The 23,816-nt window shown below is 47.6% G+C and overlaps 7 protein-coding genes across 7 annotated transcripts; 6 read left to right on the top strand and 1 right to left on the bottom strand.

Moving 5' to 3' along the window:
- Positions 1-396: 396 nt before the first annotated feature.
- F5891DRAFT_1210959 (uncharacterized protein) lies at positions 397-2,097 on the top strand (the record flags this gene model as incomplete). Its single annotated transcript, XM_041369181.1, has 3 exons — positions 397-1,100; positions 1,209-1,228; positions 1,281-2,097. The coding sequence occupies 3 exons, from the start codon at positions 397-399 to the stop codon at positions 2,069-2,071; spliced, it is 1,515 nt and encodes a 504-aa protein (XP_041218205.1). The 3' UTR covers positions 2,072-2,097.
- Positions 2,098-3,931: 1,834 nt separating this feature from the next.
- Positions 3,932-6,712, top strand: F5891DRAFT_1069387 (POT family-domain-containing protein). Its single transcript, XM_041363222.1, has 12 exons — positions 3,932-4,300; positions 4,356-4,390; positions 4,445-4,451; positions 4,510-4,526; positions 4,583-4,710; positions 4,768-5,095; positions 5,146-5,211; positions 5,258-5,597; positions 5,660-5,796; positions 5,849-6,063; positions 6,123-6,274; positions 6,328-6,712. Exons 1-12 carry the CDS (start codon positions 4,084-4,086, stop codon positions 6,483-6,485), a joined length of 1,800 nt encoding a protein of 599 aa, XP_041218206.1. The 5' UTR covers positions 3,932-4,083; the 3' UTR covers positions 6,486-6,712.
- Positions 6,713-7,986: 1,274 nt separating this feature from the next.
- Positions 7,987-8,987, top strand: F5891DRAFT_1210963 (uncharacterized protein; the record flags this gene model as incomplete). The annotated part of the gene is made up of 2 exons (XM_041369182.1): positions 7,987-8,578; positions 8,634-8,987. 2 exons carry the CDS (start codon positions 7,987-7,989, stop codon positions 8,819-8,821), a joined length of 780 nt encoding a protein of 259 aa, XP_041218207.1. The 3' UTR covers positions 8,822-8,987.
- Positions 8,988-10,664: 1,677 nt separating this feature from the next.
- On the top strand, positions 10,665-12,476 carry F5891DRAFT_1069416 (glycoside hydrolase superfamily). Its single transcript, XM_041363223.1, has 13 exons — positions 10,665-10,703; positions 10,797-10,901; positions 10,957-11,040; positions 11,093-11,337; positions 11,386-11,475; positions 11,528-11,544; positions 11,605-11,685; positions 11,740-11,780; positions 11,836-11,855; positions 11,906-11,993; positions 12,026-12,089; positions 12,142-12,329; positions 12,375-12,476. Exons 1-12 carry the CDS (start codon positions 10,686-10,688, stop codon positions 12,261-12,263), a joined length of 975 nt encoding a protein of 324 aa, XP_041218208.1. The 5' UTR covers positions 10,665-10,685; the 3' UTR covers positions 12,264-12,329; positions 12,375-12,476.
- Positions 12,477-13,611: 1,135 nt separating this feature from the next.
- F5891DRAFT_88017 (RNA dependent RNA polymerase-domain-containing protein) lies at positions 13,612-15,263 on the bottom strand. The gene is made up of 6 exons (XM_041373247.1): positions 15,223-15,263; positions 15,070-15,176; positions 14,842-15,018; positions 14,772-14,783; positions 14,435-14,723; positions 13,612-14,378 (listed from the first exon to the last, which is right to left on the bottom strand). Exons 3-6 carry the CDS (start codon positions 14,948-14,950, stop codon positions 13,649-13,651), a joined length of 1,140 nt encoding a protein of 379 aa, XP_041218209.1. The 5' UTR covers positions 14,951-15,018; positions 15,070-15,176; positions 15,223-15,263; the 3' UTR covers positions 13,612-13,648.
- Positions 15,264-16,660: 1,397 nt separating this feature from the next.
- Positions 16,661-19,289, top strand: F5891DRAFT_1069429 (glycoside hydrolase family 18 protein). The gene is made up of 16 exons (XM_041363224.1): positions 16,661-16,714; positions 16,765-17,178; positions 17,228-17,235; positions 17,295-17,376; positions 17,430-17,513; positions 17,561-17,805; positions 17,856-17,945; positions 17,997-18,013; positions 18,070-18,150; positions 18,196-18,236; positions 18,289-18,308; positions 18,363-18,550; positions 18,604-18,830; positions 18,883-18,911; positions 18,972-19,021; positions 19,078-19,289. The coding sequence occupies exons 2-16, from the start codon at positions 17,089-17,091 to the stop codon at positions 19,116-19,118; spliced, it is 1,293 nt and encodes a 430-aa protein (XP_041218210.1). The 5' UTR covers positions 16,661-16,714; positions 16,765-17,088; the 3' UTR covers positions 19,119-19,289.
- Positions 19,290-20,037: 748 nt separating this feature from the next.
- F5891DRAFT_1197504 (autophagy-related protein 13-domain-containing protein) lies at positions 20,038-22,371 on the top strand (the record flags this gene model as incomplete). Its single annotated transcript, XM_041368499.1, has 5 exons — positions 20,038-20,160; positions 20,206-20,668; positions 20,736-21,292; positions 21,341-21,730; positions 21,874-22,371. The coding sequence occupies 5 exons, from the start codon at positions 20,038-20,040 to the stop codon at positions 22,369-22,371; spliced, it is 2,031 nt and encodes a 676-aa protein (XP_041218211.1).
- Positions 22,372-23,816: the final 1,445 nt, after the last annotated feature.

Here is a 23,816-nt window from a genome sequence, read left to right on the forward strand (position 1 = left end):
CCAGCTATCCCCTCCGACCTCGAGCCTCATATCAACCACCGTGCCATCACCGGACAACATGCAATTCCCCGACCTCATGCTACCTGTTTCATGTGCCTAGTGTAGTCAACCTTCTGTAGTGTAATGAATCTTCTATTGTGCCTAGCACTTCATTGCAATGAACTGTCTTGATATTTTAGTTGCCGGGGAATAAAAATATGTAGTTGCCGAAGAACGAGAATATATAATTGCCGGATGATAGGAACACTACATATACGGACAGCTAGTGTACTGAGGGGCTGGGCTACTACTAGGGAGGCAGCTCTGATGGTTAGCACATTCTGATGCATTATAGAGAGGCTAACAAGCATTGTTAATGCAATACAGTTGTGTGGTAAGTACCAGATATAATGCATTATGCCTACAGGGACTTGTGTCATTTGGAAGGTCAATATCAATTTGGACGACCTACACTTACTCCATACGATCGGAGGCGAATCCGTGGAGTTGAAGCCGTCAACCAAACTGTCCACAATGTTCACGGATGGAGTACAGGTCAGATGTGTCCATGTTGTCGTACAGCGTCCTGCTGTTGCACGACTCTTTCCAATTGTTGAACAATGTCTCGCGTATCTCAAGAAGGGTGCAGGTGCTCCGTCAACTGGTGCAAAAGCGGCCGCATTCTCTCTAACGCAGAACAACCAAGAGTACCCTTGCAATCGTCCTCGCAGAGCTGTGGACCCTGTTCCGGTCACTCTTCTCGAGCGTATCTTCGCCGAGTTCGTGGATGATTGCCAAAATCAACAACCAACTGACCACGATAACGACCTTGTTTGGCAACTTTCGGAAATGATGTGCTCCTTCTATATGGATGAGCTCGCGCGGATGGATGCATTTCGGCATGTGCTCTGCGAGTACGGTATCATACTCGATCCTTCTATGGTTGGCGCGACACAATGTACGACAGACGGACATCTTACGTCCTCCGACGGAATGTTTGTGCAGGTGATACTGAAGGGGAAGAACGAGATCGGATGCGGCGCTGCCGAACCATTCCTGGAGGCAATGTTATACCACCGCAAGTTTATGGAAGAGTCAAAAATGGAGATAGCCAAGCTCTGGTCTGTCTTTCCATGCATCCATATCATTGTCTTTGGTAGTTCATTTCATCAGATTCATTGCTAAAACCCTTTATTGACCACAACTAGGGGCATGCATTGGCTTTGCAGGCTCTGTTTTGACAAACAAGGTCCAGTCTGATATCCTGGGCCCTATCATTCCTCTGTTTTGACATTCGACAGACGTCCATTTGCAAGTGATGGCGGCTCGTACTTTTGGGGCTCTCAAAATCGCCGTCGAGAAACTCACAAATCTGTACTCCCGTGACATTCCGACCGTCGAATCCAAAAATCAATCTCCAGGATATCCTCATCCTCGGAGTTATTCAACCTCAACCAATGGCATTCAGGAATTCTCGTATGACGAGACTCAAATTCTCAGGGATCAACTTATCTTCTTCGGGGAAACCGTTGGCGATGCGGCTGGGAGCAAGATATGTATCAAGTTCGTCAGGCACTATTCCCCTGAGGCCCACAAATTCTGTGCCAGCAAGGGGCGCGCTCCCAAACTTATCGCCTACGATCCTTTACCCGGCGGCTGGAATATGGTAGTTATGGATGCCCTTGATATTGATGATGATAACTTCCCGCAACGGCCTGGCTCATATCGACAGCTCAGTAAGATGGCTGTTGTGGACCGCCAGCCGCTGAAGGAGGCCATCACCTCTCTCATCCAGCAGTTACACGATGAAGGTTACGTTCATGGCGACCTTCGGGATGCCAATCTTGTTGTGAACGACAACAAAGACTTCATGCTGCTCGACTTCGATTGGGCTGGACCGAAGCAAGAGACCCATTATCCGCTACGTGTTAATCGGACGGATATTCGACGTCCTGATGATGCGCGGGATGGGGAGAAGATTACCACAGAGCATGACTTGGAGATGCTAAATTTGGTATTTGATTCTGATGGTTGGAAGCCGCCTGCAAAGCGCCGCCGTGTAGAAGGGTTGGCGATGACGCCTCTTTCATAATTCATTGTATCACCATTCGCTGTATCACCAAAAGTCCAACTTGCCTACATAATACCAGTCTGTTTAGTGCACCGGGTGACTGCGAGAAATTCAAGACAACTCTCTCAATGACAATTGGGACCTGAGCCAATGAATCAAGATTCACAAAGTGATTTGTAGCGTCAGTGGGACATGGAAGCTATTGACCCGGCAGTAACGCTACTGCTCTGTATTCCCCTATGGTGGTATGTAACAAAGTAGAAATTGCCCGGAAGGGGGTACAGAATCAAAGAAGACGATTGCCGAAAAAGCCAAGGGATGGTGGTACTCAATAATGTTGTTGGAGTTGTCCCGGGTTCGTTGCTTGCCACTAGCGACAATGGATGGCTCATCGTTGTTGTCGCCCCGGTTAGGCTAAACCAACTTGCTGTCCATCTTGAAGCTGGTCTTCGCAGTGTGCATGCCACGGACGGATGTCTGTCACGACTAGTGTAAGATTCATCCTGGAAGGGTCAGGAACGGTTTGACGTTATTCATCCTCAAGGTGATGCAGACTTGTCACCTGACCCAGTGGGCATGATAAGCACCCGCATGTCGCGGTCCTCGATGTCAAGCAGTATTAATCCCATCTTTCTTTGCCGGTATTTACAAGAGTGCAGACACCGCCAGGATGAGACATATTGCATAGGCGTTGAGCGTTTGAACGTTGAGCAAGGACGTCCAGCAGGTATCGTGATTCTCGCTTGTCGTCTAGCACATACTAACTTGTCTTCGTTCACAGTATTAACTCGAAGATTGTTCCGCAGGTTCTTCCCATCTCATTGTCCCTAGTCAGCATGTTCAGCAGTAGCGGAAGAATCTCGTATCGTTATCCGGCAAACGAGCCTAGCTAGTTCAGAAGTGTTCAGAAGTGCGAATGACCGGAAACATTATGTTTAGCCTAAAGTGTGACGTGCGGTAGGACCAAAGTAGTCTGAGAGACACAGATATGGGCAGCTCAAGTAGGGTGCTCACCCTATCGTTGCGGCGCCATCGGAAATAAATGTATCCGCTTGACTTGTCAGGGCCTGATTTCTTTGCTACTCATTACCTTATCCGCTCATTTCAGAGAAGCTTCGGCATACATATAAAAATAGTTGGAATTCTGTTGGAACGCTAGGCAATGTATTGGTTTGACTACATAGAGTAGCATAGGACTCTGACGGACTCGGAGAGCTTGAGACCGTGATTAATAAAAGGGAAGGTGTTCTTGATTGACCTGATCGACACCTTGAATACGGTCGAATTGCAAAGGTGGAGGAGAGCATACCAATATCACCCGGTTCTCCAAAGAAGACATGATCCTCAGAACCTCATTTCACGACAAGAGTGATTGAACCGCAGGCACATGGAAAAGAAGCATGCAGCGTGATGGCACAAATCACCAAGGTACTGAAGATGGAATAATGCGACCGAGAGAAGTCGTTGGGCACGCACGCGAGCATGCACACAGCTGTTGATTGTCACATGGACCGAAGATAAGATCAGTGCCTGGGGGTTGGTGCCAAGCTCACAACTGTTGTGGGAGGTTGTGGCAAGGTTGTGGAATCCTTTTTTGATGATGGGTTGCAAGGCTGCAACTCGGACGCCGGTTCAACAGAATTTTGATTGAAGAGTTTGTAAAGCGACAATGACATGGGAATAACCTTGGCGTTCGCTGATACACCCATGCATGGGTCCAGTGGTAGAATGCAATGACTGAAAAATCAACTGCTCATTGTTTAGACGCTAGAGCACATGCGGATCATGCACACGAAATGCAAAACACGTGTACACGTGTTCAGAATCAGAAGACAGATGACCCGAATTGAGTGTAAATGATTACATGATAAGCTCTTTAGGAACCAAGCACATGTGACACAACCGTACGATTACTTCTGGGCCAAGTACTTGCCTTCATAAAAGCAAATCCTCACGACATGATTACACGACCTAGGCCTCGACTTCGACCTTTTACTCTCCGCCCCCACCAGAAGAGCGGCTAATCGCCCAGGATGGCAGATGGTGATCTCATCGCGGCTCTTGCCCAAGCTAGTACGATTCAGCATAGTGGCCCTGTTTATGACGCAGAGAAAAAGCCCTTGGAGAGCATGGTTGCTGATTCTTTGGAAGACGATGACGACAGCATCCATGAGGGCTTACCGTTCCCTACTGCCGAAGAGATGCTTACTCTCAGACGTGTATCTGATGCAATTCCATGGAATGCGTATCGTGAGTTGTTTCTTCATGCAGATGTAGCCCATTAAAGTCCACATTAATTTTGTAGTGATCGCTGTCGTGGAGCTTGCGGAACGATTCTCTGTGAGTTCATCTTGTCATGTCATATCATGAATGCTCATTTAACTTGCCTTTCAGTACTATGGTATGTTACACACCTTGATCGCTATTACATCGTGTCAATTTTAATGTCATTTTCAAAGGCTCTAGTGTTGTTTTCGTGAGTATTCAATCACTTTTCAATGAATCATTTATACGAACGTCTATCTCCTACAGACCAACTACATCCAGCAACCCCTTCCTCCTTTCTCCCGTACCGGCGCAGGTGGTGAAAATGGCCAATCTGGTGCCCTTGGCGCCGGTCAACAAATGTCTACAGGCCTTACCACGTTCTATCAGTTCTGGTTCGTGTGTTTTTGCTTATATCTTGTTGTCAGTCTCTTGATCGCGGTTTCATTTAGGGCTTACATCTGTCCAATTGCTGGCGCCTATATTGCTGATACCTACTGGGGCCGTTACAAAACAATCTGCTGGAGTGTCGTCGTTGCCATGTTGGGCCACATCATCATGATCGTCTCTTCAATTCCTGGCATAATAGGCGGTCGTGCATCGCTTGGCATATTTATCCTATCCATGGTTATCACCAGCACTGGCACCGGCGGCTTTAAGTCGAATGTCTCCCCTTTGGTTGCAGAGCAATATCGAATAAAAAAATGTTACATTACTACGACTAGTTCGGGCGAGCGCGTCATCGTTGACCCGGCCATGACCACTACGAGAATCTATATGGTAGGCCGAGTCCAACGCACATTTCAAGCTGCTACTCACACCACCTGCAGTATTTCTACCTGTTTATCAACATCGGTGCTCTCGTTGGTCAGATTGGAATGGTTTATGCGGAAAAGGTACGTTCCCAAATGAGATCTTGAATTATCTGATACGGTATTCTAGTTTGTTGGATTCTGGCTGGCCTACACATTGCCGACCGCAGTTTTCTGTATTTCTCCTCTGGTCCTTTGGTATGGCCGTAATCGCTATCGTAGATCTCCACCGCAAGGCTCCGTTCTTCCGGCCGCGCTGCGCATCTGGCGCTATGCCCAGCGCGGACGATGGTCGTGGAATCCACGCACGACCATCAAAAATCTCACCTCTGATGACTTCTGGGAAAGTGCCAAGCCCTCTAACCAGGTCGGCGAGAAGCCCGTATGGATGACCTTTGACGACCAGTGGGTTGACGAGGTCCGTCGCGGTTTCAAAGCTTGCAGCGTGTTCGTCTGGTTCCCGCTTTACTGTGAGTTCTCCGTACTTAATCTTCTATATTGCTTCCCATGTAGCTTATTTTACGCCATACAGGGCTCTGCTACAATCAACTTAATAACAATTTGGTCTCACAAGCTGCAACAATGACCACCAACGGCCTACCTAATGACGTTCTGTCTAATCTAGATCCCTTGGCTCTCATCATTTTTATCCCGATATGTGATTTGGTGGTAAGTATCGTGAAGGAACATAATTTCCCTAGTCTTATTATGACAATAACAGATATACCCAGCACTTGCACGGGCCGGTATCCAGTTCACCTCTCTGAAGAAAATCGCTTGGGGTTTCGCCACAGCAGCTGCGTCAATGATTTGGGCCGCCGTTTTGCAATACTATATCTACAAGACAAACCCTTGTGGGAACCACGCTGCAACCTGCGAGGACGCGAATGGGAACCCACTTGTTTCCCCGCTGAATGTGTGGATTCAGAGTGGCTCGTGAGTTACTTTCTCAAGTTTACACCCTCTTTGTGAATAGATGTTGATGGTGCATATAGATATGTGCTCATCGCCTTCTCTGAAATTTTTGCATCGATCACGGGTCTCGAGTATGCATTTACCAAAGCACCCACGAACATGCGTAGTTTAGTCATGTCTGTGTTCCTCTTCATGACTGCAGGCTCAGCTGCCATTGGCGAGGCTTTCGTCCGTACGTCACCTTTGTTTGTCCATCTGCGAACGTACTCTCACACAATGCAATAGCACTCTCGATAGATCCACTACTCGTATGGAACTATACTGTCAGCGCCGTCCTTGCGGGCGTTGGTGGCCTCCTGTTTTGGATCGCCGTTCGTAAGCTCGACAAGGAAGAGGATAAGCTCAATAATCTTGCAGATGGGCACTTCGTGCAGGAGCTATGATGACGCTAATGTACCAAACCCAGATATGTTTTTATTCTGGTTTACATTCATGACTTATGATAAATGATGTCCTGGGCTCCTTTTCAAGATTTCCTCCACCCTACGAATTTAGTATTTCATTTGCAAGTACCAATTATTGGAGATCTGCAAACGTGTTGTTACTATGGTCAATTTCAATTAGAGGGCACTTGCTTGAAGTGAGGGCCCAAGGCGCCGCATCATACCAGGACGATGATAGCTAAACTAAGTGCTTCTCGTTTCACTAAAAACAATACTGCATGGTACCAGTGATTCATGAATTACTCCTCGCCATCCGAGTTGCTCCTAGGCGAGTGGGGACTGAAGCTTAAAGGCTGAGCGCTGAGCCCCAGACGTAATCAATGCGGAGCGAGAGTCTTTCAGTCGTGAAGTGGGCATGTTTTGAATTTGGCGCTTCTCGAGCAACTTGCGGTTTTCACAGGGGTAAAGATGAAGGCGGGTAAGGCCCGTATCACAGCATATGTACCAACCCTACCGCATTCCAGCGTCAGATCACGCTGAGTACTTTCCAGGAAAACATGTTAATGCATGAGTAAAACGAGAAGAACGCAGGAACATGTGAAGGAGTGGTTACTTAATTTACATAGGACTGGTTGCAGGGGAGGTGCCACGCACACTGAGTGATGAAGTGGCACGAGCGGTAGAACATTGGTTGGACATCGCTGTTGTTGATCTGTTCATGTGCTTGTCCCATTCTTGGTCGCCGCTGTACTTGGATTTCCAGTGGTATTCCAAGGATGGTCGGTGGACTGAGATCAGACAATAACTGAGGAACAGGACTCAGCAGAGGATGACAAGATTCTGGGATCTTTCAGTGAGAAGGGAGCGGCATGGCGGCCTCGCCGTGATCCGTGGAGGTCGCAGAACGACTTGCCATACGTACATATCAATATGATTTAGATACGAAAAAATACTTACACATTCCCGTAACTTGTCTGACAGGGACCGGAGCGCTGGGGTCAAGACCTTGAACCACAGGCTAGTACGTGGCAGGGGGAGCAAACGGAGGGATCTGTGTAATGTAAAGTTAGTGACTGTTACAAGTGCAACAGCTCACCATTACGACATAACTACTCGTTAACTTTTGCAATTACTCTTGGCCAGTGATGATGGTACGTACGGGCTATGGTGCTGTGTCAGTCAACTCTTGGTGATGAGAACTTTTTGTGTTCGACAAAGCCCCCCTTGCGATCCCGCTAACGTGGGAGTCGGGAATCCTCTTTTCCGTGATCTTTGTGCAGTGATGCACATGCACAAGGGCATGGCCTCAGGTCCTCAGCCCCTGGCCTGGATACTTTACAGGTACAGGCCCCTCTAAAGGGCCTGACCTGAGTTTCTCTAAACCGATCCCTGATGATGTTCCTCGCAAGAAATCGAAGTCCGTACGACGTAGTGTCAATAGTATATATAACAGATTGGTCGCCGTCATTTGCCAAACCAACCACATACATACTGCTTCATGATGGAATCTCTCCCAGACAAAACTTTCTTGGGGACGTCCTATGCATTTTCTCGCAAGTTCAATACTCGCAACCTCGAACATTACTGGTACCCACTGTGGGCTCAGACACTCTCCGATCTAGTGGCAAAAGCGCCGAAATTGATCGTGGCGCCCCAATTTCCTATTTGGTTTGTGGATAATCATGCATCCCAAGAGTCGCTCGATGAAGGCGATGATCCCGAAGACATTGTAGAAACGGCCCAGAAAAAGCAGGATGACTTGGGAACCATCGAAGTTGAGAATGGGGCGGTTAACTCCTCTTTCCTATCCAAGTCGACCGTCCCTGAAAAGGATGCCAAGGAAGTGGTGGTGGATTTTGCGATCATCCATCTTACACCACAGAAGGATGATGAAGAGTGGAAAATAGCTGAGGCGAGCGTTGAGCTTCTCGTGGAAGTGAAGAGGTCCGTGAGCCGGGGTGTGGAAGGTGATAACCTGGAAGCAAAAGTTTTGGAGCAGTTGACGAAAGCCCAGAATGATCTGAAAAAACAAGCAGCGCATCTCTTTCTCAGTGATACAAACAAGCAATCCATCCAGACCATTTCCGCCGCAGGTAAGTTGTCCCTTCCGAATATCTGTATTACAGACCATGATTATCATATTAACAGGTCCGTATTGGAGCGGGACAATAATCAAACGTGCCGACGTTCAATTCACCATGCAAGATCTTTCAGCAGACTATGAGCCCGGCCAAGGACTCAGTGACACGTTGCTGTATTGGACTATACCCGTTTGCATCGGCAGTCCAGAATCCGATGCATGCCTTGATATCATTTTCAACGAATTCAAAGAATGATATTGGAAAATGCCCACCCTGGATATATCACTCTGTTTTAGAAGTGATGCGTACAGTGCCATGTACTCGAAATTGACAGAAAAACACTGCGCTAGCCTGAGTACTTAGTAAAAGTACGACAACGATCAATCACCTGTCTGTCTAGGTTTGTTCCATGATATCGGTCAAGATGGATAACGCAGTTTAAGAACTTAGACCTTGTTCTCATCCAGGTCGACTTGTCTCTAGCGCTAAACAACTATTATGAAAACAGCGGAATATCCGTGATAAATTATTCACAGCAAGACTGCGGAGCTACATCGTCTAGCCAAAAAAACGACTTACCAAACACAATGAGAATGAGCCTGATCCCTCATCTCTCTAAACGCAATACACCACGCAGGAAGCATCGAATCTCTCAATCGCAATATATCTTCCACCAAACTCTTGTACGACTCCTCAAGAAGGTACGATTCTCGGTGCTTCGTGTCGATATCGATATGCGCAGAAGGGTGAGAATACGTTCGCTAAGCTCATATTTCTGGTTCGGGGTTTCCGAAGAAGCCACTGACATTGGTTGTGAGGAAGTGGGTCATTAGAAATGAGCGTGAGGGTGAAGGAGAGGAGGAAGGACTTATACCCAGCAAAGAGCATCCTGTCCACTGTGACCAAACTGTGTGGCTTAGTACGATTGGCTAACTTGCACGCCACAATCATATAGTTGTCGGTGCTCCTGAGGGTGAGCGCTGAACGCTTCTTTTCGTTGTTAGTCCTCTGAGTCAAATGCGTAGCGCCATTCCTATTCCTATTTGAAGCTTTGACAACGTGTATTCGGCGTGCAGCGCACATGAGGTGGAGATCAACAAGCGCCAGGCTGCAGCCACCGGGTCGCGAGCGGTGGCGCACGTGGCAGAACAGTTCAGGGTTTAGGTAAGAAATCAACGAGACAAAATGGAAGAGAACTTTAGATCAGGCACACACTTCAGTACTTACTGTCATCAAAGCATTAATATTGTGCATCGTGCATCATGTATGGCAACCTGGCTAGATTCAATTCAATGGTCACGCTGGCGACTAGCCCATCCCGAACAGTGCGCACCCGACGAGCTCTAAAGCAAGTCATGTAACTGATCGATGTAAGCGACAATATGGCGATTTCCTGATCACATCCGTCCTTCCAGGTTCCGAATTTTGTTACACTCTTGGAAAATAGTTATCTATAACTGACTGAAGGCATGCAGAAGTATTGATCTTCCACCACTGGTTTTCATATTGAACTAGCTCTCACTATCTACTCAGCGCCTCGACAAGTATGGCCACCTGAGAGCCAGAACATTTTAAATCGGACATCTGATGCAACCTCTATCGATCTGCTTGCGTTACAATATGCTGTGCTAGCGACTTGCTGGACGTTGAGTCAGCTGAAGTCCTCGGTGAGCAACCGGCTAGAATTGAATTTGTAACATGCCCTAAGTATATATTGAACGCGACTAACACCATCTTCTAGACATGTATCCGAGAAGAACGGAAAACCGCGTATCTGTAGTTTCGAGCACGCATCGCATGGCACTGATGTCTTGCCAACAGCAACTGTCGTCCCTATTTCACGAGTCGCGCTTCGTGTCGGTTTGGGGGGAAATCGCACCGTTTTCGTAGAGAGAAGCTGGTAGGTTTCGTGGCAGAAGCTTATCCCTTCTAAGCTGAAAGTAACACGAGGATTCTTGGGCCCAGCATAAAAGCCTGGAACAAATGATTGCAGTTCACCATCGAACTTTTGCATCCTATCATTCGCACCCTGACAATCATGCTTGTTGCGGATTTTTCATGCCTCATACTATCGTCTCTACTTCTTGGCATTATGACCCACGGAATAGCTGCATTCAATATGCTATCCAACGACAATGTGAGGCTGCGTGCATTTTTCTCAATCCTGACTACTAATCCTTTCCTCATTAGCTCGCCGTGTAAGTGTCATATATATCATCTACAAGGTCAGGTACAAACCTCCAAATGTCACAGCTACTGGGGCCAGAATTCATATGGAGCCACCCATCCCGATAAAACTGCTCACTGGCAGAAGACGCTTTCATACTACTGCATGGTTAATTTCCTTTTATCTGAAGTCTCGAGTCGCTACTTGACCCTGAGTCTCTCAGGACAGTGTCGTTGATACCTTCCCAATTGCCTTCCTTGTCGATAGTTATGCGGAGGGTAATCTCCCGTCGATTGACCTAGCAAATGTGGGTAGTTCGTGACCTTCCAGGATCATGCTGACTCCAAGTTGATGTGCAGATCTGCAACTCAGGCAATGCTAACTATTTCCCAGGCACTGAATTACTGAATTGCTCTTTTCTTGCCTCGGATATCGAAATGTGCCAGTCCGCGGGAAAGGCAGTCACCATCTCGCTTGGTGGCGGAACAGGAAATATCCAGTTTCAAAGCGACTCTCAGGCCACCGCATACGCGCAAACAATATGGAATCTTTTCCTGGGTGGAAAGAGCAAGACCCGTCCCTTTGGATCTGCGATTCTTGATGGGTCAGTCAGCCTTTTCACATCTTCAAATTTGTTTTGAACATAGGCCAGAATTGACATGGACATCGAGGGTGGTTCGCAAGCAGGTTATGTTTCCTTTTTGACTGCGCTTCGCAAACATATGAATCGAGGCAAGAAGAAGTGAGGTTTATGTTTCTTCTGGTGTGAGCATTGGTTTATATCGTTTGCGCAGGTATTACATCACTGCTGGTAAGCCAAAACGCGTCTAATCGACACTCATTTGGTTTTCATGTCCGAAATCTGTCCCAGCGCCTCAGTGTCCTTTCCCGGACGAATATATCGGAGACACTCTCGACTCAGTGGGATTCGATGCAGTATATGTCCAATTTTGTCCGTCTTTTTTTTGATCGCCCCGCTGTTTCTGTGGTTGATAATCACTCACAGATAATAACTATTGTGATCTAAAGCATTACAACAATCGTAATGTAAGTTACGATGCTTCTGTCCAGTACTATTCCTCAATAGGGTCGTTGAGCACAGGACTGGAACTTTGCTGCTTGGTATGTACTGACGTGGGCCAGTTCGTGTCCTACTTCCTAACCCTCATTAGGGACGATTGGGCAAACAACGTCTCACCCAATCCTGACGTTAAGGTTTATATCGGTGCTCCCGCGTCATCCACTGCAGGGTCTGGCTATGTCAATTCCAAAAAATAACGTCAATAATTCAGCAAACGCAGTCCAATTACTCTTCCTTTGGAGGGGTCATGTTATGGGATATATCAGACGCGTACGGTGCGTCGGACCTCCCTTGTCTTCATAACCTTCCATAATTCCACTGCCTCAGCCAACCATCGCTATGACATAGCAGTCAAACAAGCTTTAACATCAGATGAGGATCTGCTCAACAAACAAATTCGCGATCAACATCTATCAGAAACGCGCAATATCACCCAAGAAGAGGACTGACGGTTATTCGTGCTTGACTGCATACCTCAATGGTTTCTCCCCATCGCCAGGGGTACCAACGTTTCAGTAAATTTCTCCCTAACTATGCTCTCAAAGGTTAACAACTTCTAGGTAGTTTGAACTTCAGTGAGCATTCTCAGGTATCTGTAGTTCTCGTAGATAAGCGATGTTGAAATTGAGGATCACGATTCACATGTGATAGGATACTTACACGAATCACATAAGTCTGTGTGCGTGATTGACACTGCAGCACATAATCTTCGCTGCCTTCGTCTGAATCGTTATGGATATCTTCACCTTTGGCTTGGAAGTTTGCAATGACCGATCGCGACCTTCAATATCTGCGATTGTTATCACCTCCACCATATTTCTCCTCGGAAAAGCCCAAAATTTCACTTACAAAAGCATGACCGTCGGCTTTGTTGTCATGAAGCTCTGAAGAAGACTACTTAGTCGGGTTGGAGCCTTGTCATAGGCGAGTGAGAATTTCGACCTAGTCACGATGAGTGAGTTCGACGACTAAGAAGAGAACCATCTCTGCGAAGGCTGTACGTAATTTAGGTCAACACCTTCGCCGTCTAGACTCATGACCAGCCGCATTCTATCACGGTAGTGGGAAGTGCGGGTCGGGGAATAACACAGATGAAGCAATTCTGACGCAAAAGGCGGTTAATCAGCAAACTGCGGAAGCGAGGCGTTGACTAATCCATTGTTCATATGCGACCTGATCGCCTCAACGCACGTTGAAATCGAACTGACAGCAATAGTGCGATTCCATGTCGAAGTATGCCCAAGATAGGTGACGGCGGGCGAATATCTCATCACCTGAGGCTCCAACTCATCTTAGCGGTCATCATGTGATGATGTACTTACCTGAAGGTGCGCTCGCGCTGCGTTTATCTCAATTTTGCCCAGTGGATTTTAGAGATCAGTCCGATAGGACATACTGGCATCTGAGATGATGACGACCCATACCCATAGTCAAACAAGGCCCAGCCCACCATATTGACGCGACGTCGTGAGGTGTCGATAAACACGACTTCTGCTAGAGCCTGGTGATCGCAATTACTAGTAGGGTTGAGGTTCGTTGAGGGGTCCTAAGGCCTGAGAGATATACATGTCAATCTGCTCCCACAAGCTATATATCCATGCCCATCTGCAACACAACATTCGAGTCTGATCAAGGCACTAGCACTAGTAGTACTCCAGACTACCACATTTCTTCATCGATGAAAAGAATCGCTCTGGGAGAATTCGGGCCTGTCGATTGTCGTTACGTAGTGCAGAGATAGTGGCTAACAAATCGAGATAGTATGATCAAAATATGGTCGAGGTAAGGGTGTGCTATATGGTGAAGTATGTACGACGGACAGAGATGCAAAATTTCACTCATCCGCGTCATCCTGTGCTTGTGAAAGGGCACGTAGGGTATTGTTAGATATGCACATCACTTCTGCGAATCTATCTGCAAAAAGCACAGCACCTTGAGCTCGCGTCTTGATGGCGCAGAGCTCTGCGAATGCAACGGAGACGCCGAACGAACCACTAAGAGTGTGTGCATAAGATGCCATGATGGTTTTGCGTTCCTCGTCAGAAAAAAATAATATCTTCTTCGAGTCTGGCCACTGTGCAAAGTGTTGTACTGACTTTTGGATCGCTTGTGTCTTTGGATCCGAAGACCCCCTCCCTTCTGAAGCCTTCTTCTGGAGAGAAACGGCGGCTTGCCACTTCCCATGTGCTTCCTTGACATGGGCTTGGGCAACGCTCAAGTTGTCTTGCAGAACGTGAGAACCAGCTTGGAGAGCTTCTGCTGCCCTACGAGACGCACAGAGGTAGGGTAAGGTAAGGTCGTGGTCTGCAGCACTGGGGGAAGAACTCCGGAGGACGGAATACTGTTTGAGGAAGTCGTCGCGGAGACGACGGCCCTCGTCAACAAGGGCGTCGAGAAGGTAGGGCGTCGAGCCCTTGCGTTTCGAAACCTCTTGGCCCTCGGTGTTCTGTTCGAGTGCGGCCATGTAGTACGGTTTACGTTTTCCGTTATTTTTGCGATCTTCTTCGAAGACACGGCGTTTAACCTGGAGCCCCGTCTTGCTCGCATCGAGGCAGGTAGTGAACCTGCACCGCACAACATAAGGCGAGTACCATAGCAATAGGCTGAAAAAAATTCTCACATGTATGCCAGTTGAATGGTGGCAGCACTTGCATAGCCGCGCTCATACACGGCGAGGTCATGAAACTTCGAATATAATCCGATTTTTGTGTCTGCGAGTCCAAGAAGGAGGGCCTTCTGGAACGCAGTTTGAGCCTCCTTTGGAGAGAGATTGGATATTCGTTCGTTAAATTTCTCAACATGTTCAACTTCTCGCTCAAAGTTGTCACTCAAACCTGCAGGCGCCATACACAGTGGAGCGGTATTGAAGTTTTCGACAAGCTGTTTGGACCAGACCAACGTGACCGTGTCTTTGAAAGCAATTATTGAATGACGCAATATAAGTGACATAAACTCACCTCCATCATAATCTACAGAATGAACACGTCAGCCGATGCCCAGAAAATGAGGGTGGAAGTAAGTGCCTACCTCCTCCACCCAAGTAGCTTGCCAATGAGCGCTCTCCCTTCACAGGGAACACGATGATATCGAAGTATTTATCCAATTTTGGGTAGCTGACAGCAGTGACCTGATCCATATCTGATAAAGATCATCCAACGAGGTATTGGTGACATCGGAAGGGAGTCTTGTGGGATTTCTCCACACCTGTTTATCAACGCATCAGGACAGTTCATTGCAATTGACTGAAGTGATCACCAGAACAGGCTCAGTCACAGTATTCATCCGGGCTCCGCTTTCGGGGTCAGTGATTAGTTCTGAAGAGCAAAAATGTATTTGCCCCTCCTCGAGGACCCCATATGGATCTGCTGCTGGATGAGCTAAGAAATAATCACAGAAGAAGCTACTCGCCCGGTATGATATATGCTTCCAGGGACTCCTCGACTGGAATGTGGAATTTCTTGATGTAGTCGTCGAGGACTTGGGTCACCACGTACTCAAGTTTGTAAAAAAGTTGGTCAAGCTTAAGAGGATGAAAACCGGCCTGCAGTAGTTCAAGGACAGACTCGTGTAGAGTCAGTGGTTCACCGCTGCGAGGATTGCGGCCCTGATTAGCCGAGATGTAAAGCTGTTCGTTTGCGAACGAATCTGTGCGCACTGTGCAGGTCAAGCTAGGCACGGCTTTCTGGAGCGTCAGTCCTTCACTCGGATATCCGTTGTATGTCGTCGCGTAGTAAGCAGATCGCAAGGGTTGAAACTGTTTGTGATTTACGTCCAACTAGAACGCGTGGGATTGAAAGAGAAGGTGACTGGTCACTGAGACCTGAGGGCCGCCGATGCGAGGCAGGCAATGAATCTCTCCGAATCTTCGGTGCCATACCCACTCGCGCATTTCGTACTATCTGTTTTCGACAGTTATATGCGGTGGTGAAAGAACAGAAGTAATAATAGTTAGCTCAAGAGGAATGAGCGATCGCACATACTATTTGGACTCGGAGCTCAGAAGATACATGAAGCTTGAAGTACAGACACGGATTGCGTCCGCAGGATCAATCGTTCCATGCTTGGATACGTAGTTCGGGTTTGAATTATTACCGTTCTCTGCAGAGAGCACAGTACGTATGCAGCATAAGAATAGAATGATGAGTAATTAGTTGTTGTTTGGCAAGGCAAACAGGCACGTATACTTGACTCACACTCTCATCCGATGGGTGGGACTGGAATAGTCAGCCGTTCTAACAGGTTTAAATCTTCATCCATGACCAGGCTCCTGTCGCCGAGATTCTTCGGAACAGACCTACATAAGTAGATTTAGGTGCTAAGAGCTTCACCCAGCTCACGCTGTGAATCACGCACACGCTCGACCGGCACGAGCACGCTGACCAAATTTAGAGGTGGTACCTGATAGTTTGCCGATTGTATGCAGCCTCCCGATATATATCGACCCCATCAAGTACTAGGCGCTCAGCCCAAGTGGCAGCAGTCCGAGAAGATCGTTTTGACAACGATACTGGCGGCAGTTGGCGTTTCCACGTACTTCCATTATGGGTCCTATAGGAGCACTCCTCGGATCTTCTGATACGCGTCGGAAGTATTTCGTGGTCGTACCATGTGCTTCGGATGTTCAACTTGTAGTTGGTTCGGATTCGCCAACAGGGAAATTACTAGGCTTGATATACTTGGCTCTAACGGCTATAGTTGGCGGTCTCGGTCTATACTAAGTCATGACGTGACGAAGGGGGCCTTATAGATTCCCCAAGGTGCGTCGTCCTTGCCTCGTGTATTTTTAGGGGAAATCACTAGAGAAGAAATCTCTTAACTGAGCACCGTGGATGTCACTCCTACAGTGCCGTAGCCAAAGGCGCGTCAAGCACTAGATGTTATATTCTTGGATATCACAGAGGTAAAGAGAATTCAGCAGGTGGCCTCCATTGGACACTCACATCTCTCCAGTAGTTCTTGGTCGTACCACATGGATGGTTAAACAGAACTCCATTTTCATCCAATTGACATGCGACTCAACTCCTGTGTGAGCAAGCCTCAGCTGCCCCGAATGGTTCAGCTGAGTTGTTCATTGCCGATATCGCAGGCACAATCGTTGTAGTCCAACTACCATGAAGCATAACCCTTTCCGTATCAGGTTCGTTGAGACTTCTATCTGCCATCGCATCCGCATTCCGTGCTGCATAAAGAGAAAGTGGTCTTGTGCAATAATATGTTGTCTGTCATTGTTCCCCATCCTACTATTCCTATTCTATAGCAACGAAGATCATCGCGATGTTATCCAAATCTACCCTGACATATGTGCAGTTTCTCTGTTTCGTTACCCGCACTATTGCGGCGTTTGACATGTCATCAAATCAGAATGTCAGTTAGTCTTCCTGTTTCCTGACGCGTGATTGACAATTTCGACTAGCTGGCTGTGTGAGTAGATCACGAGCATAATACGCATTTCTCCGTTACCAACGACCTACGGGTTGCAGGTATTGGGGTCAGAACTCATATGGAGCTGTCAATCCAGACAATACTGCAGAATGGCAGCAGCCCATCTCTTACTATTGCGATGTCCGCCTAATCCCATATTATACCGGAAAAATTGTCTCATGTCTTAATTGCAGGACACCATAATCGACACCTTCCCGATAGCCTTTCTAGACGAGTTCTACTCGACAGACAACCTCCCGTCCATCGACCTTGCAAACGCAAGTTCTCGTTTTTGATTGCCCGAACCTATCTAACCCTGCAACAGACTTGCAACACAGGCGATAATTCTCTTTTTTCAGGGACAAACCTCCTCAATTGCTCATTCCTCGCATCAGGCATCGAGACTTGTCAAGCTGCAGGAAAAATCGTGACGATCTCATTGGGAGGAGCAACAGGCTCTAATGGCTTTGCAAATGACACCGAAGCAGCGGCATATGCACAGACAATCTGGGATCTTTTCCTGGGAGGTTCGAGCAGCACGCGTCCTTTCGGGTCCGCCATCTTGGACGGGTAATAATGCATCAACCTCTTAAGAATGTACGATCTGACTTTAAATCCAGCATTGATATGGACATCGAAGGTGGCTCTCAGACTGGATTTGTATCTTTCTTGTCTGCCCTTCGTGCCTTGATGGATGGTGGCAGTAAGCCGTACGTCGTTCTACAGGCTTTTTAATTCGCTTTCTAATAGCTTTTTCATAGGTACTACATCACTGCGGGTTCGGTTCCTGATGCTTCACACGATGACTGTTACTAATACTGTGAGATTTATCAGCGCCTCAATGTCCTTACCCCGATGCCTACATTGGTACTACTCTGAACGAGTTTGGATTTGATGCTGTATATGTCCAGTTTTGTGAGTGATATTTTCAGCTTGAGTTTGCATCTTACACACGTTTAGATAACAACTATTGCGGATTGACGAATTATGACAACCCGAATGTGAGCATTCCATAGGCCGATTGTTATCATCGACTAACAATGTGAACCGTAGGCTTGGGACTTTGCAACATGGTATATGATCTCATTTTGACTGACCGAAGTTTTCTCCGCCTGACCAAAGCACAGGGACAATTGGGCACATACGGTATCCCCTAATCCAAATGTCAAAGTCTACATTGGTGCCCCAGCATCATCGAGTGCAGCTGGATCCGGATATGTCAGTCCATCGACGTTTACCCCAATAATCCAGGAAACAATGGCCGAATATTCATCTTTCGGAGGCGTTATGCTATGGGACGCGTCTCAGGCGTACGGTAAATCCGTGATATACTGCCTCTATACACTTATGACTGAATTTTCTCTTCAGCAAATGACAGATACGACATCTCTGTCAAGGATGCACTATTAGGCGGTACGTCTTCCCCTCCGCCGACTACGACTACGATTACAACCACCGCCACGCCGACGACCACGACCACGACTTCGCCGATTACTACCACAACGAGCACCAGCACAATATCAAGTCCTTCTCCCACAACAACATCTGGGACTATTTCCTGCGCTGGCGTGGCAGCATGGCAAAGTGGTGTTGCTGTGAGTTCGATTACATATTACGCAATTTTGGGAGTCTAACCACTTTACTTAGTATGTTGGAGGCGACGAAGTCACATATGAGTGCGTGTGCAAGTTGACTTGCGCTCGTGCATTGCAATCTAACGTATCACATTATCACAGTGGGGACCTCTGGACTGCGAAATGGTGGTCGGAGAGTGATGTTCCAGGTGGTAAGTGAAAGTTTCTTGTGTGACGCTGCTAGTTTACTATTTGGGATGATCCTTAGGCGCTTCCGGTGATTGGGCAAACAGTGGCGTATGCACATAACGATTCTACCTCTGCGCGCTTTTGTTAGATGTAGAGGTTGTTGCTATTGCTAGACTGCCCAAGCCCAGCTAATATTTTCTACATAGTGTACAACAAATGTTTAACGATGATGTATTTCCCCTTTATTTCTTTCGTGTAGTTTATGATAAATTTTACAAGCACCCTTTATCTGATGCAACGCCGGAAAATCTCTGAAGTTATACACCAGAAACAGTATGTGTTCCCCGGGCCTCGGCAGCCTCGGCAAGCCCTGCGTGTCCCACTCCATGCGCCTTGTATGGGTATTTGAAACGTGTGTATGGAATAAGTAAGATGAATTCGTCGGGTTTATGGGTCTGTCAAAGTCTATGGCTTACAGATAGGACAGATGCGTGCGTCTGGCCAGCCAGTGGGGTGTCAAACGCGAGGACTACGTCCGGGGGTAGTGGGTGATTAGCCTGGTCACTGCTCCCGAAGTTTAAGCTTTCCGGTCGATCGCGACAATGTTATTTGTCCCAGCATGTCACAAGATACTTGTGGTAATGGAAATACTCCGGTTTCATGCGAAAACGACAGGCCCTTCAGGAAGGTCAAACTGGTATAAACCGATGTTCGTGGTTTCTCCACGTCATCGAGTGAGTACTTTGACGGGGTTAGGAATGACTCTTACGGTGCTTATGTAAGCTTAGTCTAAATTGAAGGGTTCACTAAAAAGGAAAGCTTTGGTGGTTTCCCAGCTTACGGTTGCTGTCTCATTACCCCTGCGGTAGTTGGACTCATACTGCGTGCTGAACACGCCTTCGCTTTGTCCCATTTCTGACCACGACTTTGATCGACTCATACTTCTAGACTTGTAACCCTAATGTCGTTTCTTTTCTAATTTCTTTCTACTACCCATTTCATACTGGTCTGTTCGAGTCAAATACCATTTCCCTTTACAATGTCCAATGACATAAACAAGGCCGACCAGATAGCACACAGATTCTACACAAAGCTTTGTCTCGTCGTCTCAAATGCTAGGGCTACTTCTGAGCCGAGGTCTCAATCAAAGGTCGACAAATGGGTGCGTAACTCCTTCAGGTTACAGACTAAACTAACCTCTTTACAGTTCAATCTTGAAACCCCAGACTCTGACCTCTTCAAAGATCATCTACGCATATACAAAGCAATATCTACTACGCCTGCGCCACCCCCACTCGAACTTCAGGTGCTACTCTCCGTCCCAGATCTTATCACTAATCAAGTCTTGGTCCACCTTGCACATGACTCCTCTCGCTCTCGTGTCGACCCAACGCCCAGGCACATCGTACTCGAGAATTGGTTGCTCAATTTTGTTCCAGAACCTCGTGGCGACAGTGACTCCGACAGTGTGGCACCATCCACCATTTACAAGCACGGTATACCTCTCTTCCGTAGTATCTACAGTTTGCTTCGTATTCTTCCCTCCTGGAAGCTTTACAAGAAGCTCAGGAGGCGCACGAGCAATGCATACCGGAACGGCAACCTAAGTATCCATTTGCGCGTCAAGGGCCTCGACGACGGCGTTAGCGTGACTGACATCCTCGATTTCGGTAAGTCACGTTACCTTCAACCTCGTGGCTTCATCTCATGTCAGCACTTCATCTCCGTCCAATGAAGACACGCCCCCTGCACCCAATGCACCACCACTACAGCACCAAACTCATCTCTTCCCTGCCATTCCACATCCTTTAGGTACACTCTCCCTTGCCATCACCTACCTCTCTTCTCCGAACTTCCAGCTCGACGAACTTGAGTCCCTCCTCTCATCTCGCTTCCTCTCTCTAGATGAAGGACAGGACTTCACCCCTACCCTTGCAAAGAATCAGCAGCGTGATTCCCTAACAGGCCTTCCAGGTAGTCAACCATTGCGCGCATCTCTTCCAAAGTCACCGCTGTCCTCAATCGCAGATCGTTTTGTTCTCCCTGCCCCAAATTCTCACTCACGTACAAACTCCATGCCAGTCAGCCAGAGTCCGCGCTTGGGCGCTTTCCCCGTAAGTCGTACTTCCACCGGTGCTGGGATCAATGCAGGATCAACATCTGCCCTTTCGATTGCGTCCTCGCGTCAAGATTCGAGTACAGCTTGGTCTAAGGAAGACACAGGACCTTTTTCGGGCATTTCCGCTGCTGCACGCATCAGATTGGAGAGTATGGGAGGAAGGAGTAGTAATGCTGTCAGTGTTATCATCCGATTTATTCACCGGCGACTGACGTATTTTCAGGACCTCCCCTCTGCCCTAGGGCCACTTCCGATCCGAAGACCAGGTATTAACCCGGTCCATCCATTCAAGACATCCACGCTGTCATCAGGCTCTCCTTCCCTCCACTCACCTTCCCCTTCTCTGCGTCAACCGTCGCCACTCGCCGCAGGCAATCTATCGCTACCTTCTCGTCCGGTGCCACTGTCGCCGAACTCCTCTCGTGTTGTTCCCCACTCCTCGATTGGTTTCGGTAGGCAGTCACCAAGTAGCATCGGAGGCCGCTCAGAAGGCGAGGACACATCTCCGAAGATCCCAACGAGGAAGCGTTATTCCAGCAGTTTTGGTCATCGCTACGCTGCAGCTGGAGGTGGGGGGAGCGTTGGAAGTGCAGGAAGTGGGGAACGAGCAGAGGTGAGCGACCTCATTACCTTATTATACATCATCCTTCACGTTGCATATCGACCTCGCTGATATTGCATTTCATCGCACGTTGCTTCATTTTTCATCATTTGTTATTTATAGATGGAATATAGTACTGATAACTTCCTGTGCAGAGTACTTCCTTCCTTGGCGTACCCACCGATGACGATGAGATATCCATATTTGTCAAAGATATTGATGCGCGGAAGCCACTCAATGCTCAACGTCAACCTTCTCCCGCGTCTACACAGGGCCGACCCGCTACCCCATCACACACCAAATCCGACTCCATGGGTTCCGCGGGACCGATGTTGACACGAGAAGAAGAAGTCGACGAACGTTTACGCCACATGAATGAGACGTTCCTTGCGAGCTTGGAGGGACTTGGTGGTAGCCGGAGAAGAGGCAGTATAGGTGGAGAAGAGGTAGGCGCAAGCCCTATCTCGAGTGTAAGTGGACGTGGTGAAGGAGAGAACAGAGGTTCGCAGCCCACGGGGATCTGGCGAGAATCGTCAAGACCGAGACTTGGCTCGTTACGCAGCATGAGTGCCAACGACGTGGCTTCGAGTGGGGGGTCTGCAGAAGTGATGGGGAAGTTGGAGTTCGATGAAGAACCTCAGGCACGAAGATAAGGTTCCCGTTGATGCGGCATGCATCTACTCTCATAAACATACGACTAATTTGGTGGGGTGATGGGGATTAGCCTTGTATCTTCTGCAAGCTGCAAGGTCAGAACCAGGTTACTGGGCGAGTTTGCTGATTTTCATGGCATCGTCCTCGTTATATTATTTTCACGCATTTTATAGCCATTTGTTCCATTATCTATCGTCATGCATACCCGAACTCTCGTCTTTATCATATGCATAAGTTCTATACGCAGGGTTGATTGGCAATTCATGAGTATGTGTGCCTAGTAGGAGTTGTCGAATCGACTGTCTCGGACAACACACATCAAATTTTCCGACCTACTACGGTCTAGATGGTGAACGCACAATATCAATAATCTTGCTGCTCAAGGCTACTTGACTTTGGGCCACTTCATCAACAAAATGTTCATCTTGGCATTCGATGATGGCTTGGAACTGGTCGCGGAAATTCCGTTCCTCTTGTCCATTGGCGCATCACCAAGATTAGAATAGTTAGCACTGTTCTAGGTTTTCTGGACCCAATCCCAATGTGTTTGATTGAAGCATGGAAATAGAAATCGGGCTAGTGGCGTACGAATGATGAGAAGTGGCATGGATCATTTTCACAATCGCCTACCTTCGCCCACTCAATTTTACCAGGCACGTAGCCGGGCATCAAATCCCAGAATAATCCACTTTCCTTTGACATATCATGATCTGTTAACGGTATGATGGATACACCGGGTACTTGAAAGACGCATCGCTATGTTCGGTCAAAGACAGGACGGAAGCAAATGCCCTTCGAACACATGGGAAAGTGCATGAGCACCCTCAGGGTTAAGCGTGGCCTGGGGGCTGTAGATGCTTAGTCTGATCAGTGAAACACATAATGACGTAGGGATTTCGTGAGGTTTGCTCATTTGAGTAAGAACTAGCGAAAGATATAAAGTTGACGGAACGTTGGTGAGATGAGGGACACCATAATGGGTATGCCACATCATTGGCAGCGAAGCAAAGAGAGAAAACCACGAACCGGGTGTCATGTATTCCTGCAGAATGGGCTCAATAGCAAATAAAGCAAATCTTGGTTCTGCCTCGATCGGTGAATTAGCTTCACTGATAAGCCGTACCTCTGTTAGATTGCACGTTTCAAACAAGTGTATTAGTACACAAACCTCCGCGGACTCGGAATTGCAGTTAGCTGGAGGTACTTCCTAGATGTGTCAATGACTTACAGCACCTCAACTTCGTCGTCGAACTCTATATTTTACCTTGTCCGTTGCATAATAGCTGATACGAGCCGGCTATGATGGTCAAAGCATGGAATATGCTCACCGGATGCTTTTGATACTACTTTAACCGCGAGAGTCCTCAAGTCTAGGATATCGCAGACCAAAAAATTGTGCCGCAACACAGCACAGTATTACTAGTCATTAGATTCATTACAACGT

This window comes from Suillus fuscotomentosus (assembly GCF_016647785.1).
Source record: "Suillus fuscotomentosus strain FC203 chromosome Unknown F5891scaffold_124, whole genome shotgun sequence".
NCBI classification, from domain to species: domain Eukaryota; kingdom Fungi; phylum Basidiomycota; class Agaricomycetes; order Boletales; family Suillaceae; genus Suillus; species Suillus fuscotomentosus.